General features: G+C 40.3%; 1 protein-coding gene across 2 annotated transcripts in view; it reads right to left on the reverse strand.

The window, feature by feature from the left end:
- Positions 1-15,659, reverse strand: part of ZSWIM8 (zinc finger SWIM-type containing 8) — a gene marked incomplete in the record, with an annotated part of 160,939 nt that overhangs the window by 123,749 nt on the left and 21,531 nt on the right. The window contains 1 exon segment of one of the 2 annotated variants that reach the window (XM_077454531.1): positions 3,455-3,496. Coding sequence (XP_077310657.1) covers positions 3,455-3,496 — 42 coding nt within the window. 2 annotated transcript variants of the gene reach the window in all.

A 15,659-nucleotide genomic window follows, 5' to 3' on the forward strand; every position in this document is an offset into this window, starting at 1 on the left:
ATTGAAAGTTCACTAAGCTGGAATCAGGTTTCAGGGAATGGAAATGTTATAAAGCCTCTCAGAAAAGCTATTTCCTAAGGTGAAAATGTCTGATCCGGTTTTCAGAATAAGGCAACACTGCCCATTGTCTGCAAAATCCAATGTTTACTGTCACTGCAGCTTATATTACTGTAGTACTCAGGCCAAGACTTAAAAACATACTACTTTGTTATTGCTGGAATAAGGTCAATATTAACAAACGTCCACCTTTAACCACTTCCTTACAACAATATCCCAGCATATTTTTAGAAAGGAAAACATCCTTTCAAAAGCAACACACACAAAAGAAAACCACCCAAAAAATTGAACCAACCATTTTACAAACACAAAAGAAAAGCCTACGGTAACCATCGGAACTGCAATAAGACAGACACCACGACACAAGTCAACTGCAGTAATAGGACAAGGGGCAACTATTGCCCACACACAGCAGGCAGTGAACAAAAGATTCCGCTTCAGTTAATTGCTTCTCTTTACATTCATGTTCTACATTATACTGCAATACCCTCTGTAGAAATCTGCCAAAAGGCCATATAGAAGCAGTAACTAAAAAGTTTTTTTTTACACCAACTGATATATTTAACAATTCACCTAGTCATTCATCCAATGAAGCTGCATGCACATTCATTCTGTGCAAATTAGGCAACAAAATGTTTTTAGGCTACTTCCTCTTCTGAAGGAAGGTTCTTACTATGGACGCATCGATAACAATATCGGTGCCGATTCCAAGCAGTTTGAGCGAGTATCGGTACGCACCCAAATGATCCCAATACCAAAACTTTGCAGTGCGATTTGCGTCAATACAAAAATGAATGGACGCAAATTACACTACAAAGAATTGCATGCGATTTGAACAGGAATGTGGTGCAATTCCTGTCCAAATAGCATGCAATTTCCCCCACTGCTCATGTGCGAGTGTGAAGAAAAAGATTAAAGCGCCATCTAGTGTGCAGTTTAAAAAAAATGGTAGAACTCAGGACATTTCTGGCCACATGCAAAACAAAACTACGTAGGTGTCCCAGTCCCGCCAATGATAGCAAATCAGTGCCGCTAGAGGAAATGTAGAGGCGGTCTGCCACCAAGCTGACATCCTTTCTGCCCTATACCCAAGGGGTCCTGGAACTTCTCCCTCCAGTCCTAGGAGCACCTCCAGCGGCCCTAGTTTGCTACCATCGGCGGACCGGGACACCTATGAAGATTGATTTTGCACATGGCCAAATATATACTGTGAATTCAAATTTTTTTAAACTACCCATTAGATGGCACTTTAATCCCTTTCTATATACACACACACAGGAGTGGTAGGGGAAATTGCATGTGATTCGGACAGAAATAGCAGCGCATTCCTGTTCACACCGCATGCAATTCTTTGCAGTGCAATTTGCACCAATTTTTTCATATTGACGCCAATCATACTACAAGGTATCGGTACTCAGTATCGACGAGTACTCAACCGAAAGTATTAGTACCTGTACTCGCTGATAAATAACGGTATTGGTGCTACCCTACTACAGTAGACAACGAAATGCAGCAGTTCCAGAGAATGCTAGCAGGAGTTAGGAAACCAAAGTAAACCATTGGTTATTTGAAAATGTCCTCTAGTCCTATGCTCCTCAGCTCCATTGGTTTTTATGTGAGGTTTATTACTGCCCATAACAAAAGAACGTTTGCTAAGAAGAGAAAATAGCCCACAGAACATTTGTTTGCACTTAACTCATACTGAATGAATGTACATGCAGATTCTCTAGGCAAATGACTATGTAAATTTTTTTAATAAATGGATCTCCACGTGTACATAAATCAGTGTCACCATTCAGAGACATCAAGCAGCATATTTACGGTCCTTTGAACACAAAACAGAAAAAAATATACCCTTTTACTTTCAAAAGAAAACCACTCATAGAAATATATATATATATAAAAAAATGTAGGTATGCCCTCTGCAATATAAAAATAAGCATATAGGCTTTTTATCCATTAAATACCAAAGCATGTCTCATCCCTAAAAGTATAATTCAAAAACAAAAACCACAGAAATGGGATTTGACTTCATATACACCTCCAATAGCAAGCAGACATTGGTTAAAAATATTATCAATCTTTATTGTGTACAAAAGGTTTAGACCATGGTTGTTACATCAAAGATATAAAAAAAATAAAAATGTAATGTGCACAAGGTCAACCAACAGATTACAGAAGCAACCTATCTTCAATACATTCCAGTTTCATTAGAATACATGGATACAGGGCGTTTTTCTGCTGGGCTCCACGTTTAGATATGGGCGGCTCTCTGCATAGCAGCGATCTCTTTTCTAACAGGTTATAAGCTATTTAGAAGTGCCAGCCTGAGTTTCTTTAATCTTGGATACTCTGTGTAGGCTTACCGCTTTGATCATTCCCCCACTGGGCCACCCAGGGCTTGAATTGGAATACAGCACTACCTTATTTTATGTGGATGATGGTTTTTGAGTTTTAAATGTTATATTATCACATCACGTGGACATGAAAAATGTCCTGAATAAGCAGGGGTTCCAGCAAAACACATTGACCCTACTATGCTGACCACATCAACATTCCAACTGGGATGTTTTGGACATAGGTTGATGGTGTAATAGGTTGACCTTGTGCACATTGAATTCATTTTTTTTATTTTTTTTTATTTTTTTTTTTTTTAGATCTTGGATATAACAACCATGGTTTTTAACCTTTGTATACAATAAAGATTAATGTTATTTTTAATCAATGTGTACTTACTATTGGAGGTGTATACATAAAGTCCCATTTCTGTGGCTTTTGTTTTTGGATTATGCAAGATAAATTCAGGCATACATAATTAAAAGAAAAGAAAAAACATGCTTGAAATAGATCACTCTGTGTGTGTGTAATGAATCTATATAACATAGGAGTTTCATTTTTTGAATTTAATTACTTAAATAAATGAACTTTTTGATGATATTCAATTTTTTTGGATGTACATGTATACTGTATGTGGGCAGTTTGCTACCCTCTGCACATTAGTTTCCGTTACACATGCAAACATGGTCTAGGTAATATTTGTGTTTGTAATCATTGTGCCAAGACTATGGTAAAACTAGAGATCACATGTGCTGCCCCCCCCCCCCCCCTTACTTTGAGCTTGCTGGTATAAACTCTCACTAACATGGAGAATGAAGAAAGGGCCCTATATTCATGATGTTCTAACTGCACAAATAACACTGACTCAATACACGCTATTTACAAACACCTCTGGATGTTGGCTTAGGATACAATACTAGGATGTAAACTTATACCACAGTCACTCCTATTTGTAATTTGTAGACCCCTGTGTACATTGTATTGGTCTTTGGTATTTTGATCTCTCTCTTTCGGGGTCTTCAGCAAGCATTTTCTATATTTTCAGCTCTGCTTCCCTCACCATGAATTCTCATTTTTCTTGGTGTAAACTCCAGATTGTATCCTAAAAGACAAATCCAAAAGGGACAGTGAGATTACCTATACTGTTCATAGTAAATGGGAAGACACAGGACTTCAAGTGCAGTGATCTCTTCACTAGAGTTTGAGAGCTGTACAAAGTATACGGGTCATTCAAGTGGCAGCTACTAAAGCTAACAGATTTGTTTTGGATGTACAAACCCTTTAAGAGAAAAACTAAAGCAGATATATTACTCACATACATGTTTTCAATAGCGTCAAGGAGTGCTAGACCCTCTGTCAAGTTTTTATTGCTGCCTTTGTCCCTCACTGGGGAGATTTACTCATTTGATTGGCAATTATCCAGAAAAAAAAGTGAGAGGAGAATCCAAAATTGAATCCCCAGAGTCAGCAATAAGAACTGGTTCACACTGGTGCGAAATGCGTTCCGACTTTGAGAGCACATGTCAAGTTGCGGTCCATTAAGTGCAATGGAACGGTTCTAACAGGAGCAGCTTAAGTCAATCTGACTTAGCAAAAGGTTCCTGCGCTACTTTTGGTCCGACTTCAGTGCGACTTGCATTGACTTCTGTTAAAATTGTACGCAAGTCTTGCCAAAGTCCTGCTGGGATGTTGACTTTGAAGTTGCGACAGTGTGAACCGGGCCTTAGGGAAAACCTTCCAATGGAGACACCGTTTTAGAGGAGAGGGGAATTCTCCTCACGTCTGAAAGATTTCCTTGTGCTGTACCGCCTCTGGGGGAGGAAGTAAATAAAAAGTTCCCCAATTGGGAAGAGCTGCACAATTAAATTATTAAAAAATTGCAATCTCGATTCAACCCCCCTCACAATCTTAATATAGCATTTCCACGATTCAGTGCAAAGCCGTTCTTTGCTCACAGCTGACAGCTGTCAAAAGAAACAAAAAAACAAAAACAGGGCTGGTTCACACTGTTGTGATTCTCCCTGCACTGCTGGGCAAATCGCATGCGATGTCTGCGTGATGCAAACTAAGCAATACAGATTGTATGGCTGAATTTGCATCACATTCAGACCATCCTCATGCAGGACCCTTTTTTGGTCCACACCAGAATCAGATCGCATGGGTGTTCACACTGTGATATGCAAACCGATCTGGGAGTGTCATTAATTTGGTATTGACACTCCCAACAGTTCGCATAAGGGCAGTGTGAACTGCCTGTGGGAGACATGCTATGTGGGAACCCGTACTGGATTCGCAGGGGTTCCTGCATCACTGGAGTGTGAACGGAGCCTTAGATCAAAGGAATGAACTTTGGTCTGCAAATGAGGTCAGTTTAACCACTTAAAGACTAAACCTGTTTCTGACACTTGTTACAAGTTAAAATCAGTATTTTTTGCTAGAAAACAGAAAATTTGAAAATTAAAAAAACTTCGAACCCCCAAACAATATATATTTTTTTTTTTTTTAGCAGAGACTCTAGAGAATAAAATGGTGGTTGTTGCAATATTTTATGTCGCACTGTATTTGCGCAGCGATCTTTTTAAACGCAATTAAAAAAAAAAATACACTTTAGTGAATTAAAAAAAACGAAACTGTAAAATTAGCCCCATTTTTTTTTTTGTATAGTGTGTAAGATGATGTTACGTCAAGAGAATCGTGATCTTTATTCCAAGCAAAAAAATTGTGATTCTCATTGTAGCCAGAATCATGCAGCTCTAGTACAATGGCGGAAAAAAAAATAGCAGGGGTTTAAAATTCTTCCCTGGTCTACTCTGGCTTTCCTGCACTGGATCAAGGATCCAATATATGATTCAGCACTTCTGGGTAGGTGATGTGCATGGCTTCCGAGCCCACTGTGTTATGATTAGTGACAGCACAAGCTGATTAGTGGGTGCCAGCCAAAGATTGACTGCCAGCACCCGCTGATCGGAGAAGAGGATGACAGGAAAGAGCTCTGTGAATGTAAACAATACAGAGCTCTGTCTCGTCAGCGGGGACGTGCCGTTTTTTGTTTCCCTGCAAGGAGTGAGTGGGGGGTTCCACTAAACATAGTAAAGACAGCACACGGCGAACGCATCAAGCACTGTTAGGCACACATTTAACCCCTTGCCAGCCAGTGTCATTAGTGCAGTAACCATGCATATCACAGATCACTGTATTAGTGTTACTGGTTCCCAGAAAGTGTCAGTTTTAGATTGCCCACCATACTATCAAATTCCCGCTATAAGTTGCTGATCGCCGCCATTACTAGTATTGATAAAAAAAAAAAAAAATTCTAATATATTATAAACATAGTTTGTAGTCACTAAAACTTTCCCACAAACGAATCAATATACGCTTACTGGAGTTTTACCAAAAATATGTAGTATAACACATATTGGCCTAAATTTATGAGGAAATTAGACTTTTATTGGATGTGTTTTATAGCAGAAAGAAAAAAAATAAAATTTATATATACACATAGAGATTATATATATATATATATATATATTCTATGTGTGTATATATATATATATATATCTATATCTATATATATCAATTGTGGAGTCATGCAACACTGTAACCAAGTTAAATTTATCATTTTTTCCCACAAATAGAGCTTTCTTTCGGTGGTATGATGAACTCCAGGAATGACAGAAGTGGACTGTACTCTATAGGCCACAACGTTTTCTCATAGCAAAAACCATACATAAGCCCCAGCTACACACAGACCCATCAGTTTTGGCATTAAACCAAATGACACTAGAAAACAAAAATGCAAATGCTTCCGGCTTTATAGAGATCTCACCATATGGTCCCCACAGCATGGAGAATAACAGCAAGTACTTGATATTCTACTGATGCAGTATAGAAGAAATGTACCAATCAGGTGACACAGCTCTGCAGATGAACATTACTTGTATCTATTAGAAATGGCTCTGGCCCTTGGAGTTGTAAAAAAAACGTCTGTGAACCAATAATAAATATTGAAATATGTACAGCTTTTTACATCACATAATAAAAACACATCAAAGTGTTTACAAAATCAAGGTTATTATTGCAATAACGCTAGTATTTAGTGCAAACTCCCTTAGACTGAATGCCCACTACTTCTATTCCACATTTCTATGCACTGACATCAGTTTTTTTGCACCATAGTTCCTTGATAAAAAAAAAAAAAAAATTGTGTCACACTAATGAGCATTTTTATTTGTTTACAGGAAAAGCTCAAATAAAAATATTTTTCTTTCCATAACATGTATTGCAGCGTGCTTTGACATGTAGTAATGCGTTGCATTTAAATGCAGCATATTCCATTTTCTCCAACATACATCTCCGTGAACAGAGCCTATTGAAAACAATGTATGTTGGCTTGGTATTGTATCAAACAATGCAGCCAATGCGGTGCAAACTGGTCCTCCCTGGAAATAACCTCGACTAGCTGCTGCCTGAACTTACACCGAGGTCAGGAAGTATTTTGGCATCTTCAAACAGAAATAAAAAGAAAAGAATCAGTATGATCATATGTCTTGGATGACCTTCAGATCATACCACCGTATTTCAACAGTACTCAGATCAGGACTCTTAACTGGCTAAGATATAGAATGCATTGCTTGAACCACTTTTCTTGATTTACTTCCGTTTTATATAACGGTCATAGGGCATGATCCAAATGTTGAGGTAAAGCTGAATTTCAGGAATTCAGCTTCTTTGTAAAACTGCAGGCATATCATGAGTCTAACCTTATGAGGTGCCAGCTGCCTGGTAGACTTATTTTTATTATTCATATCTGACAGGTTTATTGGGCTCCAGGAAAATAACTTCCAGGGCTCTGAGGCTGCTCACTGTAGTCTCAGTTCCTTCAAGAGCAGAGCCCCTGGAACTGCTATGCCCATCCCTCCCCTTCTTCTGTCCATTCACAGAAGCTCTTGTATTATGTGAACTCATTCACAAAACACAAAGGCTTCTGTGAATGAGCGGCAGAGGAAAGGGGTGTAAATAGCTGCTGTGTTTGCTTCCTTACCCTCAAAGCACATGCACCTAATCGGACCACATAGCAACCAAATCATTTCTTTCAGAGGGAATCTGGTAATTAGATTTCTCTTAGGACACAAATTAAAGAATATGTAAACCCAACACTTCATATTCCTGACCTGTGCCTGCGGTACTATGTTTTCTTTGTGTTGCTTCCTTCATGTGTGTGCATTTGTATTCCACAATGCTAAAGTACAGTAATCCTCCGTTATTTCTATATAATCGCATGTCCCCCTAGTGCCCAGCGTTACTAACTGACATCATATACGTGACCCAAACTAAAGGGATTGAGGGGTTAGTAGTTCCACAGCATGGCAATTGCTTTGCATGACTATACACCTGGACTACATATCCCAAGGATTTTTCCTACCATCAGGGAGATTGCTGGGAGGAGCTAAAAAAGAAACAAGAAACCTGCCCCACACCCTCTTCCTTCTGGGCCTGATGCGTGACGGACATCTCCGTGTATGGAGAGCGGGGTCACGGCCTACCACGCAGGGTACAACATTCCCACCCGGATGAGAAGGGCCTAGCAAATGCGAAATGCGAGTCCGGCTGACTTTTTTTTTACCAAAAAGTCCAGCAGACTAAGAAAGTAGTTTTGCACATCAATCTGTCCGTCGGACTCGCATTTCAGCAGACAATACGGCCGTGTGTGTGCTAGTCTGGTGGACCATGCGGCCGTGTGTGTGCTAGTCCGCCGTACTTTTGAAATGAACAGACTTTTCCCGCCCAGAGAAAAGTCTGCTCATTTTGAGCGTGGCTCCAGGTAGCCGGGACCAGCGAAGGAAGCGTTGCTGGCTCCGTCACCTGGTATGGAGTTAAAGGGGAATCCCTAAGCCGAAAAAAAAACGGTGTGGGGGTCCCCCCTAGGTCCATATCAGACCCTTATTCGAGCACGCTACCCGGCCGGCCAGGAAAGTGGGTGGGGACGAGCGAGCGCCCCCCCCCCCCTCCTGAGCCGTACCAGGCCGCGTGCCCTCAACATGGGGGGGTGCTTTGGGGAAGGGGGGGGCTGTCAGTCCCTCTGCTTTCCTATTAAAAACTGACCGCACTAAGCAGGAGAACAAGCCATGGTCAATTTTCTAGCTATGCTGGGAACTCAGCTTTCTCTCCTCCAATCATCAGACTTGTCCTAACATGCCCTGCCCCTGCACAAACATTCACTGGGAAGTTCAGTGTGCTATTGCTTCTCCTTCCCCAGCTCTTATGCAGCTGAGAACAGAGGAAATCTGATCACTTCTATAAAAAAATAAAAATAAAAAAAAGGGGGGGGGGGTATTTATAACTTTCTGTATAACTATACACACGTTTTACCTTTTATTTAAATTTTAAACTGACCGGGTTATTTTACAAGGTGATCGTTTACAATCACTTTAATTCATAGTGTGCCTGCACTTTAGAGAGTCTGATGAGGTGTATGGGGAGTCGTTATTCTGAAAGATGTTCCTCTTCATGTTCAGCTTTCTAGCAGAAGCCTGAAGGTTTTGTGCCATTATTGACTGGTATTTGGAACTGTTTATAATTCCCTCTACCTTGACTAAGGCCCCTGTTCCAGCTGAAGAAAAGCAGCCCCAAAGCATGATGCTGCCACCACTATGCTTCACTGTGGGTATGGTGTTCTTTTGGTGATGTGCACTGTTTTTTTACCAAACATATCTTTTGGAATTATGGCTACAAAGTTCAATCTTGGTTTCATCCGACCAGAACACATTTCCCCACATGCTTTTGGGAGACTTCAGATGTGCCGCTGCATAATTTATCCTACCTTGAATGTTTTTCTTCATAACAAAATGCTTGGTCTTGGCACTCTACCCCATAGCCCAGACATGAAGAATACGGGAGACTGTCACATGCATTAAACAGCTGGTACTTGCCAGATATTCCTGCAGCTCCTTAAATGTTGCTATAGGCCTCTTGGGAGCCTCTCTGACTAGTTTTCTTCTCGTCTTTTCATTAATTTTGGAGAGACGTCCAGTTCTTGGTAATGTCACTGTTGTGCCATATTTTCTCCACTAGATGATGACTGTCTTGACGGTGTTCCATGGTATATGCCAGGGATATGCAATTAGCGGACCTCCAGCTGTTGCAGAACTACAAGTCCCATGAGGCATAGCGAGACTCTGACAGCCACAAGCATGACGGGACTTGTAGTTTTGCAGCAGCTGGAGGTCCGCTAATTGCATATCCCTGGTATATGCCTTGGAAATTCTTTTGTACTACTCTCCTGACTGACGACGTTTAAATAATGAGATCCCTTTAATGCTTTGGAAGCTCTCTGCGGAGCATGGCTTTTGCCGTAGCATGCGACTAAGAAAATGTCAGGAAAGACCCGCTAGAACATCTGAATTTTATTTTTGGTTAATCAGAGGCACTTTAAATGATGGAAGGTGTGTACTGACTCATATTTAACATGAGTTTGAATGTAATTGCTTAATTCTGAACCCAGCTACATCCCCAGTTTTAAGAGGTGTGCACCCTTATGCAACCACATTATAGTTTTTTAGTTTTACCCCTAAAAGACTTCAGTTTTTGTTTTTCAATTGAGTTGTACAGTTTATAGGTCACATTAAGTGTGGAAAAAGTTCTGAAATGATGTGTCTTTTTTTTTTTTTACATCACAGAAACCTGACATTTAAACAGGGATGTGTAGACTTCCACTGTATATATTTCAGAATTGTATGATATACTCTTGATCTCTGTAAGCTTCCCATTATTAAAGAAACTAGTAATAGTGCAGAATTTCTCCAAGTTGTAAGCGATCTGCCTGACAAGTGAAAAACCTTTAACTTTGCCTTACAATCTTCAATGGTTCTGTGAAATTTGCATTGCTCAACCATATTGTAGAATTCTATTAGGAAGACTACGTAACCAAAAGTTACATGACCCAGTCTATGTGTTTGTTTCATAGACTGGGTCAGGTCAAACACATACTCTTGGACAAAAATACTAGACTTCCAATCAACCTTTTTCAAGATGCCTTTATCTTACAAATTCACATACTTTCTATTTTAAGAACTTTAGCAGTTTGTTAAATAACGTTAGCTTTTAGTGGACCTACAGTTACTGATGTAACCGCCATGTAACCAGGCTGGAGGTTACTAACATTTTCACACCGTGTGTGGAAGCCATCACATCATGTACTGTAGTGTGCCACCCCCTTGTGATAGCAATGACAATTCTCTTAACATTTGTAAAAGCAGCAAAAGTGTACTAACCTAATAAGCGAAAAATAGCTTAAAACTTATAAATGTGATCAAATGTAAAAAAAATTAAAAAAAATAAAAAAATAAATAAATATATATATATATATATATATATATATATATATATATATATATATATATATATATATATATATATATATATATATATATATATATATATATATATATATATAGCCAAAAAATGTATATAGCGGCCTCTCTAATAGGAAGTCCCCTTTCCTGGGCCGGCATTGGGCCAGTATTCTGTCTATCATAGAACTTTTTATTAAAGAGGCTGCTGAGTAAACAGATTTGCACTGTATGTAATCTGACGGCACTCGTCCCGTCACATCCCTGTACCTTCCAAGGCAGCAGTAATCTAAGGTGAGGCTGCAAATGGGCACTGATCAGGTTGCATTTATGGCAAAGGTGAGGCTGCATATGGGCATTGATCAAGCTGCATTGATAGGCAATTGTGAGGCTGCAGATGGCATTGATCAGGCTACAAATGGGCAATGGTGAGGCTGCATTGATGGGCACTGACCCTTATTTTGCTTCAAAGTTCTTCATTTAAAATGTAAGTTTTTTGTTCTGAAATCTCCCTCCTAAAATGAAGGTGCGTGTTATATGCCAATAAATACGGTATATACAAAAGTTATTTATATATTTTTTAAAAGTACAATTCCGTGACGCATGGTAAAGTGCATAAAAAGAAGACACAAAAGTCCACATAAAGTGCAAAAATGCAATCCAATCAAAGCTCAATGAAGACAAAATCCTTTATCCAAAATGGTGACCGAATCCAAACCAGTGACACACAACGGGGGAGTAATAATAACCTAACCTTAAAGCCTGTGGAGATGCCACGATCTCCGATTTTGATTTTATATGCTCAAGTCTGATGTTCCTCTTGTAAGTGCATCTTTTTACTACCTAATAAATAACGATTACACTATGGGGGCAATTTTTTTTTTCCTGCCTGTTATATCAATCAAGTGAGCTGCCTGAGAAGCCGGTTTAGGTACTGGGGATACCAGAAAATTTTCCCTGTGCTTGGTGAGACCACTGCAGTGTGGTCATCTGGAGTCGGTAAGGCCCCTTTCACACATGCGGACGATATGTCCGTATTTCATCCATCCGTTTGCGGATGAAATACGGACATACATTCATCCCTATGGGATAGCGGGTGTCTGCGGATGAGCATCCGCAGACACTCGTTTTCGTCCGCCTCCTCAACAGTCCGATTCTGCAGACGGAGGAAAATCCTATTTTTCTATCCGTCTGCAGAGCGGATCGGACGAACACGGACAGACGGTCCGTGCTCGTCCGATCCCCATAGAGGAGAGCGGAGATCTGACAGGGTGGTACCTGCACAGTGTGCGGAGACCGCCCTGTCCGCAGCCGGCTCAGTGGGGACAACGGAGCGATCCCCGCTGAGCGAGCGGATCTTCACGGGGCGGATCATTACTGATCCGCCCCGTGTGAAAGAGGCCTAAGGGTTATTATTACTCACCTGTGGTGTGTCACTGGTTTGAATTCAGTCACCATTTTGGATAAAGGATTCTGTCTTCATTCACCTGTGATTGGATTGCGTTTTTGCACTTTATGTGAACTTTTGTGTCTTTTCTTTTTATGCACTTTAACATCCTTCACAGAATTGGACTTTTTTAATTATATAATTTTTTTGTATATAATTATATATATATATATATATATATATATATATATATATATATATATATATATATATATATATATATATATATGCTGAACTCTCTTCAAGGGGCAAGGCAAGTGTAAACAAGGCCTTAGAGGGTTGGAGACAAACCATTTAACATTGACATGGCGGCCTAGTCACCTTTTATTTATGTGAAACCTAAAAAAAACAAAAAACAATGTTGCTGTAACTGATTAAAAAGCGTTAGCAGCAAATTGACTGATTTGTAGTATGTGTAAGGGGGCCAAGGGCTCTCCAAGGATCAGGGTTGGTGATTTTTGACACCCTAGGCGAAACCTCATTTTGCCACCCCCCCTCCCTTGGCTCCACCCCTGAGCTCCCCTTTTCCCTGCCAATGTAAACTCCACATTTTTAACGAAGCACCCATCAAATGCAGCCTCACCAGTGCCCATCAAATGTAGCCTCACCAGTGCCCATCATTGCAGCCTACCAGTGCCCATTAATGAATATTTGGTGGCTTCCATTCGTTAGAGAGTCGGGACACAGTCCTCCGCCACTGCTGCGCCTCTGACACTATGTGCAAATGGAGCGCCTGCTGATGCTGAGACTTAGTTGCTTGCTGCAGAGAGAAGAGAGTAGGAAAACCAGTGGCCGGGTGCCCTAGGTAGTAGGGTACCCCAGGCTGCTGCCTAGTTTGCCTAGTGGTAGCACCGGCCCTGCCAAGGATTGCCTAGTGTCTGGAAAAACTGTCAGAAGTGACCCATGGAGATAGCAGACAAAAGAGAGCAAACAGGATCCACCCCAAGTGCTATGGACAGAGGCAAAGACATAATATAGGGGGATATACTTTATGAATTTCATTTCAGAGGTTTACAACCGCTGTAAGCCCGATCTGCGTTAGGATTATGCCCCAGAGGCTACTGACAGGCGGTGAGGAAGTGATGGGTCGCTTCTTACAACCCGTTTTAACCCCATATGTGTCGACAACTGCACCGCAACTGTGTGCACTGCATGTGGTTGAGGGGCGTTTGTGGTGCTCACCCACTGACTTGCAGGTGTAGCATCGTGGCTGCAGCATGAAAAAAAATCCCCATTTGCAGCCTATTGCCAGTTAAGGGGAGGTGGCGGTTATTGGGCATGAAAAACACAGCTCAACTGCACATTTTTGCTGCCCTCCAACCACTAGACTAAATGAGGCCTTACTCTATAGCTATCAAAATATGATAGCACTTTTTAATAGGTCTTCTGGACCCCCTTATACCTCCCTTGCACTCAGGCAAGTCTGATCAAGGACACAGCATCCTCAATCTGCTGCTTCACCTAAGTTCTCCTAGCTGGGAAATGACTGCTCTGAACCCAGAAGTGCTCAGAGCTTAGCGCTTCCAGGGCCATACTTTACAGGGGACCCTTCCCCTCTCCCTGCTCACCATTTTGGTGTTTTTTTTTTATTTTTTTTTAGTTTCACAGGTTGTCAGGAGAAGCAGGTAAGCCCGAGGACCAAGAAGAATGGTCACTTGGGATGGAAAGGCAGGGCACATGAAATATAACCACCCAACTGTTTTTCCAATATAGCTGGAAGCCTTCTCTTAAAAAGGTAAACAAACTTATTGATACTATTGCGTCTGTGAGTTTGTTTACATACCTCTACTACAAACAACATAGTAGTTGATGGAACTAAAATGGTTAAAATATACCACAATGTTTTCTCTGTTTATTAAAAGGTAAATTCCATTTCTCCTACCCTGATGCCATGAGCCCATGTGCTAAACCAATGGCATGAACCCATTTACTATTTTTTAGACACCAACAGTTTATTGCAGTGGAACCAAACCAGACCTGAAGTTTATGTTTATATTTGTAATTATATATGTATGAGAGGGCAGCCATGTTTTCTTATTACAGGTTTTGCTTGCATAGCAATTGTGTCTTACTGCAAGTCTGTCAGATACGACTTACTAAACAATGCACTCCCTAGGGGGCAGAGGCCTTTACTGATCAGGAAAACAAAGACTAGTACATTTGCCCCTAGGAAAAGAATCTGGGGGAAAAAAAAAACTGTTCTAGCATAACAGAAATATGGCACAAAAAGCAGGTAAAGACTGAAATGTTACATTGAAACGTTCTTTAGGGTAAGCAGTAAAAAAATAATCCAAAAAATATAAAAGATCGTTTGCTTTTACCAGCCTGATCACTCAACATCTAAATGCAATGACTCAACTGGAATTTTCAACCTTCGGTTCTCTGTTCTATTTATTGGATCCTCACATTTTCCACGGCTCGGATCAGAGAATATTTCCCTCCTGGGCTCCCTATGGCAAACAACCAACATCACACCTACTACTAAAATGTTAAAGAGGTGTTCCCTTGTGGCGGAGCTATGCTGGAGGAAAAACAATACTCAAGAGGTCTTCATAGCTTCTATAACAAGCTTTCCACAAATTCAGGGAAGATCTTTCATCTGCTAAGCAATCATACTTCTGTCATATCCACACTATTTCCAAACCCAGAGCAGCTCTTCAAACCTTCAATTCCCTACTCGGTCTTCTGCCGTCTCCTCCCACTTCCAGCTTGTCGTCTGAAGACTTTGCCCCATAGATTTCCCCCTCCAAAAATCTGACAACATTCAAAATGCTTTCCCTGTACAACCTGGGTGTGTCAGACCAAACCCTTCCTCTGTGACATCACTCTCTACATTGAACCAAAGACTTTCCATATTACTACCTGTATAACTGATCCTATTCCCTGCTGTCTCCTTCCTTATCTCTGCTTACTCTTCATTGATGAAAGGCATCTGGGCTGATTTTGGTTTGCTCATATAAAACCAAAATGTATTTTCATTGCAAAATATGTCTTTTGGCACAAGTTATTAATCCGATCCCATTGATAGGAAATAATAAACATTACACCACCACCCAGCCATCATCACACTTCATAAAAATAACTGGTGCAAGCTTTCTATGTTTTTATCAACTTAATTTGTAGAATCTTTCTACTCTGGAACTATGGGTTGCCCAACGTATATACCAACATTTTATTTAAAGCGGTACTCCGGGAACAAGACATTTCCTTTAATAATATTCCTTAAAGTGGACATTCAATCTCTCAATCAACATTAACTTTCCTCTTTACATTGTGCAAACTTAATATATAAATCCTGTATAATAATTAATAATCAAATATGTTTTAATCTTTATGCTGCTAGCATTAAATAGAAAGGTATAATATATGTACTTGTTTTTAAAGTGGTTGTAAACCCTTAAATTAAAAAAACCTGCAAGGCAAAAGGCATAATGAGCTAGTATGCATAGCATACTAGCTCATTATGTATT

This window comes from Lithobates pipiens, unplaced genomic scaffold (genome assembly GCF_037356315.1).
Source record: "Lithobates pipiens isolate NorthernLeopardFrog02 unplaced genomic scaffold, aLitPip1_a1.2 Scaffold_25, whole genome shotgun sequence".
NCBI classification, from domain to species: domain Eukaryota; kingdom Metazoa; phylum Chordata; class Amphibia; order Anura; family Ranidae; genus Lithobates; species Lithobates pipiens.